General features: G+C 45.8%; 1 protein-coding gene across 1 annotated transcript in view; it reads right to left on the bottom strand.

The window, feature by feature from the left end:
- Nucleotides 1-501: 501 nt before the first annotated feature.
- SAMD12 (sterile alpha motif domain containing 12) overlaps nt 502-16037 on the bottom strand; it is a 344079-nt gene continuing 328543 nt past the window's right edge. The window contains exon 5 of the mRNA XM_015417983.1: nt 502-834. Within this exon, the coding sequence (XP_015273469.1) occupies nt 812-834 (23 nt within the window). The 3' untranslated portion in view covers nt 502-811. The remainder of the gene's footprint in view (nt 835-16037) is intronic.

Consider the following 16037-nt stretch of genomic DNA (forward strand, 5'->3'; position numbering starts at 1 on the left):
TGGGGCTGAGAGAACTCTGGCAGAAGCTGCTTCTTTTCAAGAACAGCTGTGCCAGAACTATGGCTTGCCCAAGGTCATCCAGCCAGGTGCAAGTGGAGGAGCGGGGAATCAAACCCGGTTCTCCCAGATTAGAGTCCGCGCACTTAACCACGACACCAAACTGGCTCTCTAAGAGTGTCCCATAACCGCTACCGTATCTGCAAGCACGCCTGTGCAGAGACCACAGATGGAAAGCCGTCCTAATAAGATGGGGATATCATTTCGCTGTGTTACTGAACACGTAGAGGATATGTTTACATTCCTATCAGTGTGTAAGGACATTTGTGAACATTGCCACTGAGTGTGCAGAGCTGGTGTTTCCCTCCCCCCCTTCTCCCTCCCTCCCCCAATATCATGCCATCTGCATACAATAAGATAATTCAGTAGTTACCATGCTTTTAAAAAAAAGTAGAAGAAAAGAAACTTTTAGTGAAGGACGCAGAGAGTCCCCCTCATGGGAGCCCAAAGTTTTATGCACAGTGATGACAACCGGCAGTTGTTTTGCAGCGGAAAGGGTCCACCAATGACCAGCTGGGAGAAGTGAGCACTGTGGCCGGACACACCACGACGTAATTCTGCAAGCAAACCAGGACTTCCCAGGGCTTCTCCGAGTGACAATGCCGCGAGGGGCTTCGGCTACTTCTCCAAGTTCTTGTCCATCGCCTTTTCCTGGCAGCTCTGTTGTTTATGCTTTTTTTTTTCCTTTCTTGCAAAGGGGAAGTTCACTTTTCGTATCGTCTGGCAGGACAGCAGCTTTAGAGGCCGGTGACGCTTACGGAGAACTCTCTATCGAGGCTGTTGAAAATTAAAAATAAACAAGGGCTGTAAATAGACGCTTACCTCAGAGCAAGGCAATTACAATGTACACTTGTGGCTGAAACGGGGAAAAAAAGGTCAGTGCTGTGTTATACAAATTATACAACTGTTCCGACTAAATGCTCCCAGACATATTCTCTATTCCACCTTTACGCTTCCCCTCCCCCCTCCACGAGTTATCCAATACAAAACACTGAATCACTTCCTTGGAAGCAAACCAAGTTGGGAGTATCTGCATGGGTGATTCAGAGGTCCCCCGTCCTCCCCGCCAGGATTCGGCATCACAGCACAACCTGATATTAACTGCTTTTGTGATCCTTGAAATCTGCCAGTCTGTCTGGAACTCAAACAGGCTGCTTGGTATATCAACCCTATAATCACCCGATCCAACAGGCCTCCACTTTATGGTTGGGCCACACCTCCGCCAGCAGTACATTTTAAGGAACGACACAGATTATCATCTGAATGTAAAATGGTGGTTTCCTGTGATATATGCCCTCGGCAACCACACGGAGACATAAAGTTGCTTTATGCTGAATCAGACCCTTGGTCCACCATGGTCAGTGTCTTCTACTCATACTCGCAACAGCTCTCCAGAGTCTCAGGCAGAGGTCTTTCACATTACATGCTGCCTGATCCTTTTAACGAGATACGCCGGGGACTGAACCTGGGACTTTCTGCATGCAAAGCAGAGGCTCTTCCACTGAGGGCTTCCCCCCCCCCCCAATCAATGGTTCATCAAGGTCAGTATTGTCTACTTATCCCAGCAGCAGCTCTGCCAAAGTCTCAGGTCTTTCACATCACCAACTGGAGATGCCAGCAACTGAACCTGGGGCCTTCTGCACGCTAAGCAGATACTCTACCACTGTTATTTATTATTTTTAAGTATTTCTATCCCCACTTTCGGCCCAGCAGAAATTATGTAATGCCCATAAAGTCAAAATGAACAAAAACACTAGGTGCTTGGGAATGTGCGTCTGGAATCATGGAGTCCATTTATTTAGATACGTATTCTCCGATTTTCTGTCCAATGGGAACCCAAAGGGGTGTACATCATTCTCCCTTCCTCCATTATAGCCTCACAAAAACAACTCTGCAAGGTAGGCCAGGCTGTGAGAGAGGGATTGGACCAAAGTCACCCAGCAAACTTGCACGGCAGAGTGGGGACTTGAACCCAGGACTCCCAGATCCTAGCCTGCCACTCTAACCAGTACACAACACTGGCTTACAAGTAGTCCTTATTTTTTTCTCCCAGTGCTTCTCTCCCAGCCCCCAACTAGGGCAGGGTCCTGGCTCAGTGGAAGAGCCTCTGCATTGCATGAAGAACATAAGAGTGTAAGAAGAGCCCTGCTCGATCAGACCTATGGCCCAGTCAGTCCAGCATCCCATCTCACACAGTGGCCAACCAGATCCTCTGGGGGGCCATCAACAGGACATAGAGGCCAAGGCCTTCTCCTGATGTTGTTTCCTGGCCCTGGGATGTGGAGGTTCCCCTCAGTCGCAACAGCTAGCCGCCATTGATAGACTTATCCTCCATGAATCTATCTAATCTCCTTTTAAAGCTGTTTATCCCTGTGGCCAGCAGTAGGTGACGTGAAAGACCTCTGCCTGAGACCCAGAGAGCTGCTGCCAGTCTGAGTAGACAATACTGACCTTGATAGACTGAGGGTCTGATTCAGTACAAGGCAGATTCATGTGTTCAAATGCTGCAAGTACTCAGACACTTCTGCATGCCTGAAGCCTCACTCCCAAGCTATTGCCTCAACTAGCCAAGATGGCAGTTCCAACTCTACAATCTCATTGAAATGGAATAGATCGGAGAAAGTGATTTGAGAGGTCCGGTCAGAGAGAGCAGTCTATTATGGTATATGTCTGCATTTGAAGTGGGGGAGAGTCTTGTTTTCCAGCCAACCTCCTCTCTTCCCTATGGTCTGCCATGCCATTTCTTACGGCTCAAAATCCTCAGCCGTCTCTCCTCTTTCAACCCCCTCTCATAATCCCTCTGCTTTAGCCTTTCCTGAACCACCGCAGCTTCATTTCTTGCGAAAGTGGCCACGTCAACCGTCCATTCCTAAGCAGGGTTAGATTCTTGTACGCTCATTGACTTCAGTGTACTCAGAAGGGTGTAACTCTGTTTAGGGTTGCACAACAAACAGATTGCCCCACTTAAAGTTTTAACTAGGTGCCCCCCAGTCAATAGAGCAGCAGATTTTTACAGAGTTAATTATTTTGAATGCAAGTGCCGACGGAACCTACAGGTTATAATGCCATCTTCAGGACTACTGGGTTGGATCCAAACAGCTTTTCTGCTGGCACAGTCAAAAGACATGCTGGGGATCACAGGGCCTGCATGGACAAAAGCCAGGTGGATGTGGGCTATAATGAGGAGAGGAATTAGGTGAGTGAAAGAGCTGGTTGGATCCAACCCATTATATGTAAGGAGAGAAATTAGGTGAGTGAAAGAGCTGGCTGGATCCAACCCATTATATGTAAGGAGAGGAATTAGGTGAGTGAAAGAGCTGGTTAGATCCAACCCATTATATGTAAGGAGAGAAATTAGGTGAGCGAAAGAGCTGGCTGGATCCAGCCCATTGTTTTATGTATACATGTACAAACATATGCATATTCCATTGCAGGCCCGTAGCCAGGATTTTTTTTTTTGTTCTGGGGGGAATTAAAATTTTTAAAGGGGCAGTTAAATTACAGTTAATTAAATTAATCTGAATGCCTACCTTTGGCTCATGGGGATGCTTTCAAAAGACTCACCATGACCTAGGTGGTATACAGCAGGACTGGGCAAGCAGAAAGGGGGATTGTTTGGAGGCGTATGGAAGGTGCCACTCTTGAGGGCCCTTCTGAGATTTCTTGCCCTGTGGAAGGGAACCCAAAAGGTATTTAAATGCCTCCTGGAGGCAATTCAATGCCCTCTGGGCTGTCTTTTCCCAGGTCCCAGGATGCCTCCCCCCAAATTCCACAGCGGGAGGGAGAGGGAAGCCCGAGGGCAAGCCACGGCGCCACTGCCAGCAGCAGGCAGTGTGTGTGTGTGTGGGGGTCCTCTCTTTAAAAATAAGGTTTCTGGCATGGTGTCAGCTATGCTGCCATGGGGGTTGGGGAGTTCATTCTGTGTCTTGGTAATTGCTATTGCATTCCTAACTCTGCTGTTCTGCCTGTGCCGAAATGCTTATCTCTGCAGATGTGCAGGAGGAGGTTGTATTGTCTGGAAGTCTACTAGGTACCGTGAGAGACTACTGCTTCCCAGCTTTTGCCACCTAACGGTTTCCTAGCTGATCCCACGTGCGGGAGGGTAGATAATTGGCCCATGCCATGGGGTGTGTGTGTGTGCATATGAATGTCCTATATATAATAATAATAATAATAATAATAATAATAATAATAATAATAATAATAATAATAAACTTTATTGTCATTGTACATAGTACAACGAAATTAAGATGCAATCATTCGGTGATCTACAACCATACTCATATACACTCACACAACCATTCACAACCATCCCATAACTCCCTTAAGGTTCACATTGCAACTTAAACCACCAATGTCACCCAAATTCCAATTCATACAGCATTTAAAGCAATAATAGCTCTCGAATAAAAACTGTTTTTTAATCTGTTTGTCCTTGTTTTAATTGTCCTATATCTTCTACCCGAAGGCAGCAGTTCAAACAGGGAGTGTTCAGGGTTCAGGGTGTGACAAGTCCTGCAAAATGTTCTTTGCTTTTTTCAAGCATCGAGAACTATACAATTCCTCCATGAATGGGAGAGGACAGCCAATAATCTTCTGGGCTGTGATGATAACTCTCTGGAGTGCTCTAACGGTTGCCACCATTCTTAACAATGCCTGTGTTACTGCATCTATAGCTTTGCAATAAAAGTATAACCGTTCCTGAATGTGTGTACTTCGTTGTAAGCTGTGGGTTCTGACACATGGCTATTTGTGGGGTGGGGCTTTTAATTAAGGGGGCAGGCCTCGGAATTGCCCCACTGTAGCTATGGGCCTGTTCCAATGATGAGTTCACTAAATCCAATCATAGCCAGAAAAGTTAGATCCAAGGTTGTTTCCTAGAGCTACAAAACTGGTAGCATAGCTTTTATGATGTTAAAACTTCGATTGTTTTATTTGTTCAAATGCTGTACAGTCTTATTCTGAAGGCATTGTTATGTTTTCTTAATACTATTGTATTATACCAATAAAATGTTATTGGAGGTGAACCCTAAATTTATATTTTGTGTTTATATTTTATATTGTAACGGCCAACGGCCATATACAATAAACTTACTTACCACTACTACTAAATACAATCACAATACTTTGAATTTATACACTGCTTTCAGGTGCCCAAAGACCTTCATTTACATTATTACCCACCCTGTAAGGTAGGTGAGAATTAGTATGCCCATATTACAGAGGGGAGAAGGTCTGATGGGAGTTTGCAGAGCGTTTTATAGTAACTGATTCTTGTACTTGCCTAAGACCATCTAATGATTTCACAGGAGAGGTGAGATCCAAAATTCAGCCACTATTGCTACCTCAACTTTAAATTAATTCATCAGCCAAGGCCCCTACCAGGGTCACCCCTTAGCTGGCAACCCCAAGAGCTTTGGGAGGTAGAAGAAGAAGAAGAGATTGGATTCATACCCTCCCCTTCACTCAGAGCAGCTAACAATCTCTTTCCCCCCCCCTCCCCACAACAGACACCCCGTGAGGTAGGTGGGGCTAAGAGAGCTCTGACAGAAACTGCTCTTTTTTAAGAACAGCTGTGCCAGAACTACGGCTTGCCCAAGGTCATCCAGCATCTGCAAGTGGAGGAGTGGGGAATCAAACCCGGTTCTCCCAGATTAGACTCCGCGCACTTAACCACTACACGAAACTGATTAGGTATTGTTCAGTGTCAGCCACTGCAGCATCACTTCCAGTCACATAAACGGAAGTGACATCACGGCCTCACCGCAACACTCTAGCAGTCTCCCAAATGTCTACGGTCTTACTGAACACACACGAAACTGCCTTATACTGAATCAGACCATTGGACCATCAAGGTCAGAATAGTCAAACGGGCAGCTGCCCTCCAGGGTCTCAGGCAGAGGTCTTTCCCGTCACCCACTATGTGATCTTTTACTTGGAGATGCCAGGGATTGAACCTGGGACCTTCAGCATGCCGAGAAGATGCTCTGCCACTGAGCCACAGCCCCTCCCCTCCCCTCCTGCTATAGCTGGGCAGCCTAATCCCCTTTTTAGGTCCACTTTCTGCCATGGGTTGAACCTTTCTGGAGGCTGGATTCTTCTTCCCAGCTGCATCAACTTCAAGGAAGCAAGCTGGAATGCCCAACCCTGAATGGGCCTATTCATGAGTAAAGCATCCTAGCTGATTCAAAGGGCATGTCTGCATGATGCAATGTTTCTTGCAGACACAGTCACCTTCTTTAATGAGGTGCCAACTCCACTGTAGCAAAACTCAGAGTCCTAATGAAGTGCGGACTGCACCACCTTTCCTTGGAGGATAGACAGATTTAGTTGGAGAATGCCACATGCATATGCTGGTATTCTTACTCTTAGCCATCCGGGAGGGGGGAGCAGTTAGTGTAATAGATCCAAGAGACAGGCCATATTTATGCCATTTTCAGTGCCATCGAAAAATCCCTTCTGCCAAGTGAAGAACAATCAGCCTTAATGTTTCCCCGGAGTACTCCCTGGATGCCAACATCTTGAGCGTCCTACCTGTTGCGTCTTGCCGCTTCACTTCAGCAAAGCTCAACAAAGAGACAAGTCCCTAACTGCAGAAGCAACGGAGAGGCCAGCCAACGCGAGGACGGCTGCCAATTCGGAGCAGCCAGTTGAAACATGGACGCTTCCCTCTGCTCTTCTGCAAAGTGCCCCCCACCCCCTGGATACAGGTGTTCTACACCGACCCAGAGTTCTCTTATAAATACAAATACACAGCAGAAGAGCCTTGGATCCCAGCCAGGGAGCAGCTGCTCTGCAAAGGACAGCGTTCGGAGAATTACTGCTGCAAGCCAGTTGTGGATTTTTGCCAAGACAGGGCAGGGGCAAAGATGGTTCCCAGTTCCAGTAGTTTCCCGAGGGTCACATTACGGCTAAGGTGCAACCTGATTTCTGTTTTTCACTGAGCTGTGGAATGATGGCAGGGCGGGGGAGGGCGCCACCCCGAACTTCCCGGATCGCGGTCACGCTGCTGGTAAACAAAATTCCCAAACCATGCCTCCTGTGTATAACTCCAGATACTGCCGCATGTAATTTCTTTTATTGCATATTGTTCTCCTTTGTCATACGCAAGGTCAAAGGCTGACCCAAACCACTCAACAATATGATGGGGGAAGCAGGATGAAAATGACACAGGACGCCGCAGCTCTCTCTGTCTACTGGACCAGATGCTGGTGTGACCTTCAGTCTCAGAGCTCTCTCGGCCCCAGCTACCTCACAGGGCGTCTGTTGTGGGGAGGGGAGGGGAAAGGAGATTGTAAACTTCTCTGAGATGCTTTCAGGTAGTGAAGGGCAGGATATGAAACCTCCTCCTCCTCCTCTTCTTCTTCTTCTTTGTACCGTGTAGTGGTTAAAGTCCCAGACTAGGTTCTGGGAGACTCAGGTTCATGGTAGCTTGCTACGTGACCTTGGACCAGTTGCCCTCTCTCTTTCAGCCTAATCTATCTTACAGGGTTGTTGTTGCGAGGCTGTAGCAGAGGAGAGGAAATGATGCTATAAGTCATGACAGGGAGAAAAGTGGGATATAAATAAACGAACTATAGAGTACTCAAATAAACAAGCCAAGCCACAACGTATGGGAGAAGGCCAGGTGCTTCTTTCCAGGCTTACTAGCCAAAGGATTCTGGATCAAAATATCCTTTGGATCTTAAATATGGCAACCGAGCAGTTGGAAGGAGAGGAGGAGGAGACTGGATTTATACCCCACCCTTCAATTGGAGTCTCAGAGCGGCTTACAATCTCCTTCCCTTCCTCTCCCCACAACAGGCACCCTGTGAGGTAGGTGGGGCTGAGAGAGCTCTGAGAGAACTGCTCTTGAGATAACAGCTCTGGGAGAACGGTGGCTTGCCCAAGGTCACCCAACTGGCTTCATGTGGAGAAGTGGGGAATCAAACTTGGCTCTCCAGATTAGAGTCCACCGCTCTTAACCACTACACCAAGCTGGCTACCAGGACTTCCTTTCTCCCAGAAAGTTTCCCCCCCATATCATCCCATGGCAAGTCTGTTGTGGGCTATTGTCATTCTCCCTGAAATAGTTCCACACAACCTGCCTTGGGTGTGCGGATTTGCGCTGACATTGCCGGTGCCTTCTTAAAAGAAGAAATCAGCACTCTGCTTTCCCTGCCTCTGCAGAATACCAAATGCACAGCGCCCTCCTCAACATTAGTGTTTTACGCCAGGTACAGCTGTCCCACCGGCTCATGGTGCACTTTTGTAGCGATAGCCGGGTCCCTTTTAATTAGGCATAAAGAAAATTAATTGACGTCATTAGCAATAAGGAAACGAGAAAGAACGAAATACAAAATCCAACTTCTTGACTAACTCAGCTTTCCAGTGTGTGGCCTTTATGGGCTGGCCTCTTAGATTAGCCATAGATAAAAAAGTGCAGCCATAAGGACTAGGAACTTGGAAGCCAAGTTATTCGGCATAAAATGTGGCTTCTGAAGTGACCCAGCTTTCTAGTGTTAACGGCAGCACTTCTAACTATAGCTAATTAAAAACACAACCATAAAAACGAGAACTTTGACAGCTGAATTACTCCAGAAGCAGGAAGAGATGCGTTCTCTCGCTAGACTATTTCCCAGACTGACATACAAGGCTTCAGAGAGAGAGAGAGAGGGAGAGGGAGAGAGAGAGGGAGAGGGAGAGAGAGAGAGAGAGAGAGAGAGAGAGAGGTGATTAGAAGATGTAATGCAACATGGTGCAACCACCTGTGCTTAGGGTTGCCACCGCTGGGTTGTGAAATCCCCGGAGATTTGGGGATGCAGCCTGAGTAGGGTGGGGTTTGAGGAGTAGAGGGAGCTCAGCAGGGATATCCAGGGGTTTTTGTCTGGGGGAACGCACCGGAATGGAGTTCCGGAAGCTCTTTGACAAGATTCTTTAAAAAATGTTTAAAAGTTCGTGAGTTTTCAGAATACAGACTGAAAACGTCATTTCTCTCTTGAGAGTTCCGGCGCCTCTTTTTTAAAAATGGCCCTGGATATTATGTATTTATCTATTTAGTTGTTTTTCATATTTATAGCCCAAAGCAGCCATTTTCTTCAGGTAATTATTATTTGATATCGTTATTTCCGTGACTCTCTCTTAGTTTGGGTTGTATATTTTCTCCAGGGGACCTGATTTGAGTAGTCTGGAGATCAGTTGCAATTCTGGGAGAACATCGTGCAAACCTGCACTTTGATGTATTGTTTTGGTGAAACCTATATTTGATCATACTTGACACCAATGTTTATATAACAGTACAGAAAAATCAAAAAAATTAAAAGGCACAAAATAGATCTACCATAAGCATACAGTCCCTTGGACTGCAAGAAGATCAAATCAGTCAATCCTAAAAGAAATCACCCCTGACTGTTCCCTGGAAGGCCAGATAATGAAACTGAAGCTCAACTACTTTGGCCACCCAATGAGAAGGGAGCACTCGCTGGAGAAGACCCTGATGCTGGGAAAGACTGAAGGTCAAAGAAGACGGGGACGGCAAAGGATGAGATGGTTGGACGGTGTCATTGATGCAACGAACATGAAGTTGAGCAAACTTCAGAGGACGGCGGAAGACCGGAAGGCCTGGCGTGATCTGGTCCATGGGGTCGCAAAGAGTCGGACTCGACTGTGCGACTGAACAACAAAAATAAGCATACATCTATTATACACACTGTCATATATTTTTCCATATCTTCCTAACACTGTGACCCTCAGTTTTTTGTATTACCCACCTGGAGACTGGCATCTTTACCTGCCCCATCTCAAAGCTTGGATCACATGAAAATGTGCAGGTGTGCTGGTGAGCACATACCTTAAGAAGCTAACTCTTTTTTAAAAACACACACACGTTAAGATTCAAATGTTTTCAAATCAAAACGAGCCTGTTGAGTTTTCCGACGGAATATTCGATCTCTGTTTTTTAACGGATCCTGGAAAACGAGTTCCTTGTTTGCAAGGCCGGCCATCAAACGTGCAGCCTGTAACTCGGGAGATGAAGGATTTCTGGGAGAAAGAAAGTCCTGGCAGATGCTCCCAGCAGGTAGCCTCCTGTAAAGCCAATTAGTCGGAGGTTATTGCAGCTGCTCCGCAAAGCACGATTGGCTTGCGCATAAGAAGGAATTGAAAATGTACTAATCCAAAATATATTCTAGTAAACCACACACAATGTCCTCCCGTAATTAGAGCAACAAATGACTCACTGCTCTCATCAACGCTACTTGTGGGAAAAAAACGTTCTTTTGTGGATTATGACAAAGAGAACCCTTTGGCAGTTTTACAAAGGTAAAGTAGATGAAGAGAGCACCTTGACCTTTTTTTTCTTGTTGTTGTTTTGCCCGTGATCATGTTATGCTATTTGGCAATCTGTGCTCCTGCCCTCTGAACATCTGGTTTTGCAACAGGAATGCTGTTCCTATTACCAAAGTCATTTAGTGCGGAGGACTCTTGCCCATGTCAGAATGTGGGCTGAGCAGTCCTATGGGCATAATCTGTCATTCATTCATTCATTCATTCATTCATTCATTCATTCATTTATTAGATTTGTATCCCGCCCTCCCCAAATGGGCTCAGGGCGGCTAACAACAGAGGCAAATGCCATAACAAACCATTAAAACAGCATAAAAACAATCAATCAATAAAGTGCGGCGCTCTTGATGTTAAATCTTATTTCTCCAAGATGGTTTCCATTTATCAACCTAGCCTGACAGCATAGGTTTTTCGGTCAACTAGGTGTCTTCCCAGGGCTGGCTCACTGTCTAATCCACTGTTGAAGATGGCAACTTGGTGGTGGCACAATGACGGCGGCGGCTCCTATGCAAAGGCCTGGCGGAAGAGCTCCGTCTTACAGGCCCTGCGGAACTGTGCCAAGCCCCGCAGGGCCCGGATCTTCTCTGGGAGCTCGTTCCACCAGACAGGAGCCGCCGCCGAGAAAGCCTTGGCCCTGGTTGCGGCCAACTTGATGTCCTTGGGGCCTGGAACCACCAATAGGTGCTGCGCCCCCGACCGTAGTGCTCTTGGGGGAACATATGGGGAAAGGCAGTAGCTTAGGTACGCTGGACCCTGGCCAGTCATGCGGCTGCTCCTGTGTGAAAACCAATCACACATTTAGGACGTCACCCACTATTGGAGCCAGTGCGGTGTAGTGATTAGTGCATCAGCCTAGGATCAGGCTCAAATCCCCCACTGTTGTGGAAGCTTGCTGAGTGGGCCAGTCACATACTCTAAGCCTAACCTACCTCACAGGATGGTTGTAAGGATAAAATGGAGGAGACATTCTAACCAGTACACCACACTAGCTCTCTGAAATGATCAGAGGTGCTTATTGTTACCCCTTTCCCCATAGCATGAAGCTTGGCTCACTTACTACCCTCTGAACCATTTGTCACTGGTCTGCTGCTGTCTGCTGCCTCACTTGCATCTTGCATTTGGAATTATTTATTTGTTCATTGTTAATTAGAAAATATCCATGCTGCCTCTCCAGAAAGCCTTGCCCAAGGTGACTTATAAAACAAAAACCTGACAAAACCATAAGTGCTATTAAAACCCAACATTAAAAAATCCAGCCAGAGCAGAAAAACATAGAACACTGAGCAGCTTAACATGAATCTCAAACCGTTCTAAGGCTAAAAGCAGGCCATAAAAATGATGTTAAAAGATAACCCTTTAATTAAATTATTGCTATCTACAAATGTTTCTGCAGGACATCTGGAGCCGGAACCAAAGGACCATGAGTGGAAGAAGAACAGCAGCCAGGGCTGTTCCACTAACAATCACACAAGGGCTGCGGTCATAAGAACATAAGAGACGCCAATGTTGGATCAGGCCAAAGGCCCATCCAGTCCAACACTCTGTCACACAGTGGCCAAAAATACAAGGTGCCATCAGGAGGTCCACCAGTGGGGCCAGGACACTAGAAGCCCTCCCACTGTTGAGGTCACACACGCTAAATAATCCACTTTCATTCCTCTTTCCAACTGGATTTTGCCAGTTCACACAGTAAAAACCCAGTTGGAAAGTGCACTGAAAAGTGGATCGAAAGTGGATTATTTAGTGTGTGTGACCACAGCCAAAGTCAACTTCAGGAGTTCACACTTGGTTGAGTTAACTGCTATAGAAGGTTCTTGAGCTTCCCCTTGTGCAGGAAGATGTGCAAAGTTCCGCACAACCTCTTGTGCAACTAAAAATACATCTTTGGATTTCAATTGGGAAGGTGGACTCTATGGCATTACACCTCACTGAAGCCCCTCCCCTCCCCGACCCCGCCCTTCTTAGACCCCAACCCCAAAACCTCCAGGTGTTTCCCAACCCGGAACTGGCAAACCTAGTCTTATTACCGTAATTTATTGAGCAAAAGAAGAGTATGCTGAACAGCACATAAATGCAACGCGCCCTGTTAGAAGTTGTAGGTTTCTTAACTGAACCAGTTCCCTCAGTCACTCTTATTTGCTCTCTTCCCTGTTTATCTGTTTATATGTCTTATTTGTTTGAAAAAGTACACACACACGTTTTAATGCTTGAAGTGTTTTACTTCTGAAATGGTTTCATGCCCACTGCCTTGCAGAAGCTGAGTTGGGTGAGAGGCGGCGTAGAAATGTTTTAAAGAAATAAAAATAAATTTGCAAAATCATAGTGAGTTGGGTCATCCAGAAGTCTCTCTCCCACTGGCCAAGCATAGGGGACTCCCCCCCTCCCCTCCCCTGAGAGCATTCTTGATTCTTGTTGATGTGACGGTCGAATGCAAAGACTAAGCACATTCCTGGTGAGATTTACACTCCTCCGATTTGTTCAACCTTCCCCAGCAACAGCTCCAGCCGAGCGTAAACCAAAAGAACGGTTTCACCAACTCCTTGGAATGTTCTGGGTGGGTAGTACAGGCTGACCCTTTCCTTAACACCCTGTGCTTGGCACAACATGCGTTCTTTGTACCAGACATCTCCAGCACGCTGCATGCTGCTCTCGCTCGCTTGCAATGGCAATAGCTGGGTTTGGTTTTATTACTGCTATATCGGACTGACAAGGCCTTAGGCTCCAAATTTAGCTTGGTCCCAGGCTGTGGGGTATGACAAGGGAACGTCTACACAGTTTACCACCTGCCCAGCAGAAACTTGAAGCATCAGCAATGTGCATCGCACAGATTTCATCTGTCCTGGCTTATTCAAAATATTTCTACACAGCTTCCCCCCCCCCCCTGTCTTTCATTGCATTCGAGGAAGTGAGCTTTGGCTTGAGAAAATTCACACTGGAATCCACTTCTGTTTCAATACAGTTTATAACATGCTGAACCCCAAAGACTCTATGCAATATGCTATGCATATACAATAGAACAATTCAGCTAGAGCGATCCAAAAGAATCAATGCAGCACCAGAACAAAAAAATATAGCCCAACCCGTACATGCAAATTATGTAGCATTGCCAACCTCCAGGTGGGGCCTGGAGATCACACGGAATTAGAACTCATCTCCAGGCAACAGAAATTAGAAATTAGAAATGCGGACAGATAGGGACTTACCTCCATTGCTGGTGGGGGTGTCAAGCAATACAAACCTTTTGGAAAGCCGTGATATTGCAGATTAATGAGATGACAGGGCAAACACTGCCATGTACCCTGGAGGTGGTATTGTTAAATCTATGGGACGATTCGATGACAGGAAGCAGCAAGGAACTCATCTCAACGCTTCTTGCGGCAGCTAGCTTAACAATAGCAGCTGCATGGAAATCCCCCTCTCAACCCACCATTGCAGCATGGCAAGAGAAAGTTTGGGATCAGTTTGTCATGGCAAAAATTACGGACTCCCTGAAAAGAGCTGAGGACAGTAACACACCAACATACAACAAATTTGTTAGAGTTTGGGCCCCTGTGCTAGACTATATGGTAACGAATGATATCCTCCCAGCCAAGCAGATCTATCATAAATGGTTATATTTATAGGTGAGAGCTAGTAGCATAGGAAAAGATTTCTCAAACTCTCGGTAACCCATTAGTGCTGTACGGTGTCGGCAGGTCTTTAAGATGTAAATAATAATTTTAAGTGCTATGTGCAGAAATGTGAAATTTATATGTTGTGTTTTTATGTGAATCTTTTGACAAAACCAATAAAAAGATTACTAAAAAATAATTAAAAAAAGGAATTAGTTCCCCTGGATAAAATGACTGCTTTAGAGGGTGGACTCTGTGGCATTATACCTTAATAAAGTCCTGCCCCTTCCATGGCTCCATCCCCCAAATCTCCAGATATTTCCTGACCCAGAGTTGGCAACCTTACAATTATAATAGGCACTAGGGAACACCTCTTAAGCATTCAGTAAAGAAGAAGCCCTCTGTGCTTTTTCAGGCAAGCTATTCTAGCGGTGAGGCTAACAGCAGGAAAATGCCCAGGCAGAGCAAACATTTCTACTGGAAGGCATGCAAAGAAGGTATTGGTCATACGAATGCAACTGGTGAAACAGTGCATGAAAAATGTTATTGCACTAAATGTTGCGCCCGGCCAAATGTCCTTGCATTAGTTTAATATGCCGCACAGAAAAAGCCTATATGGTGATCCCATATATCTGGATCTGAACTATTCATGAAGAGGAGAAGATGGTTTTTGTTCTCTCCTTGGCTTCTCCTGTCCTCTCAGCTAGTTTCGCACAGAAACTGGAAATGTGAAGGTATGCGTGGTCTCTTAGGAAGGGTGGCTGAACACCCGCTTGCACATGGGCACAAGTATTCCCTCTAAGCTGAGATAGTGTGAGCTAGCTCACAGTTTTTTAACCTCCAGCTCACACATTTTTGCTTAGCTCAGGAAGGAGGGCTCCAGAGCAAACTAATTTATGCAGTAGCCAAATCGCTTGCTCACAACTTTAATGCCAGTAGCTCATAAAGCAGAATTTTTGCTCACAGGACTTCACAGCTTAGAGGGAGAATGCACATGCTTCATTCCACTCCAGCCAGGGTTTCCCAACTTTTTTCAGTGGCAGGCAGTGCTTTCTTATTTTATTTATTAATTAAAATATTTATATCCCACCTTTCCTCGTGGTTCAAGGCAGCTTCCAATAATAGCTAAAAAAAATTCAGTTGAAAGCAAACACAAAACCGCAAATCCCAACTCTCTCTCCCTCCCTAAAAAGATGCCTGATATCCAAACTTGCAGCACCTCCTGAACATCTCCAAGCAGAGAATCCAGGACGCATGGACAGCATTGCCCAAAAAGGAGGAACCCCTTGCTTGCTGGGTCTATTAGGATCAAAAAGTACAACTTTCATGTAAACAAAGTCACCATTTAAGGCAAGTCTGTAGCCTGAGAGAAAAACATACTTCAGTCCCTGGAAGTCAAACGCTGAAGTTGCCCAGAACACACAAAACTATCGAAGGAGGTGTTAGCATTTCCAAACGGAGGCTCCGAGTAACAACATACCTTTCAAAGAGATTTAACATCCTTCAGTTCATAGAGGCAAACTTTAACTCTCCTGTCACTTGCTTTTTGGTGATTACAGGCCATCAGGAGGGTAAGAAATAACTTTGCCTCGGTGGGTAAAATTTATGGCTGGGGTTGGTAATTCCTCTACAGCCTTTGGAAAAAACCGCTGACTTTGCCGACAAACTCTTAAAGGCCCTTTTTGCTCCACAAATACATTGCCGCAAATGGTGGTTCCCAGCACAGAGACCGGTTGTGCAATCTTCAAGGCACAGTCTTACTTTATGGCACACGTTAAGTCTTTCACTCCATTTTAACTTTTATAAGCATGACAAAGAACGATGCTTGCTCTCTATTCGCTTTCCTTTTATCCCCTGTCGATTTCACACCCCTTGTGAATGCCACTAAGATATTTATTTTCAAAGTTCACACACACACACACACACATACCCTATGGAAGCCCAATGCTATTTACATTCTTTAAAATATCAATTGCTTACATGGGAGTCAGGGTCAAATTAGTTAGGATGGAGACAGACCCTTCTGTTTATGCTGGGAACACAGAT

The sequence above is a fragment of the Gekko japonicus genome, unplaced genomic scaffold (assembly GCF_001447785.1).
Source record: "Gekko japonicus isolate JY-2015 unplaced genomic scaffold, Gekko_japonicus_V1.1 scaffold1054, whole genome shotgun sequence".
Taxonomy (NCBI): domain Eukaryota; kingdom Metazoa; phylum Chordata; class Lepidosauria; order Squamata; family Gekkonidae; genus Gekko; species Gekko japonicus.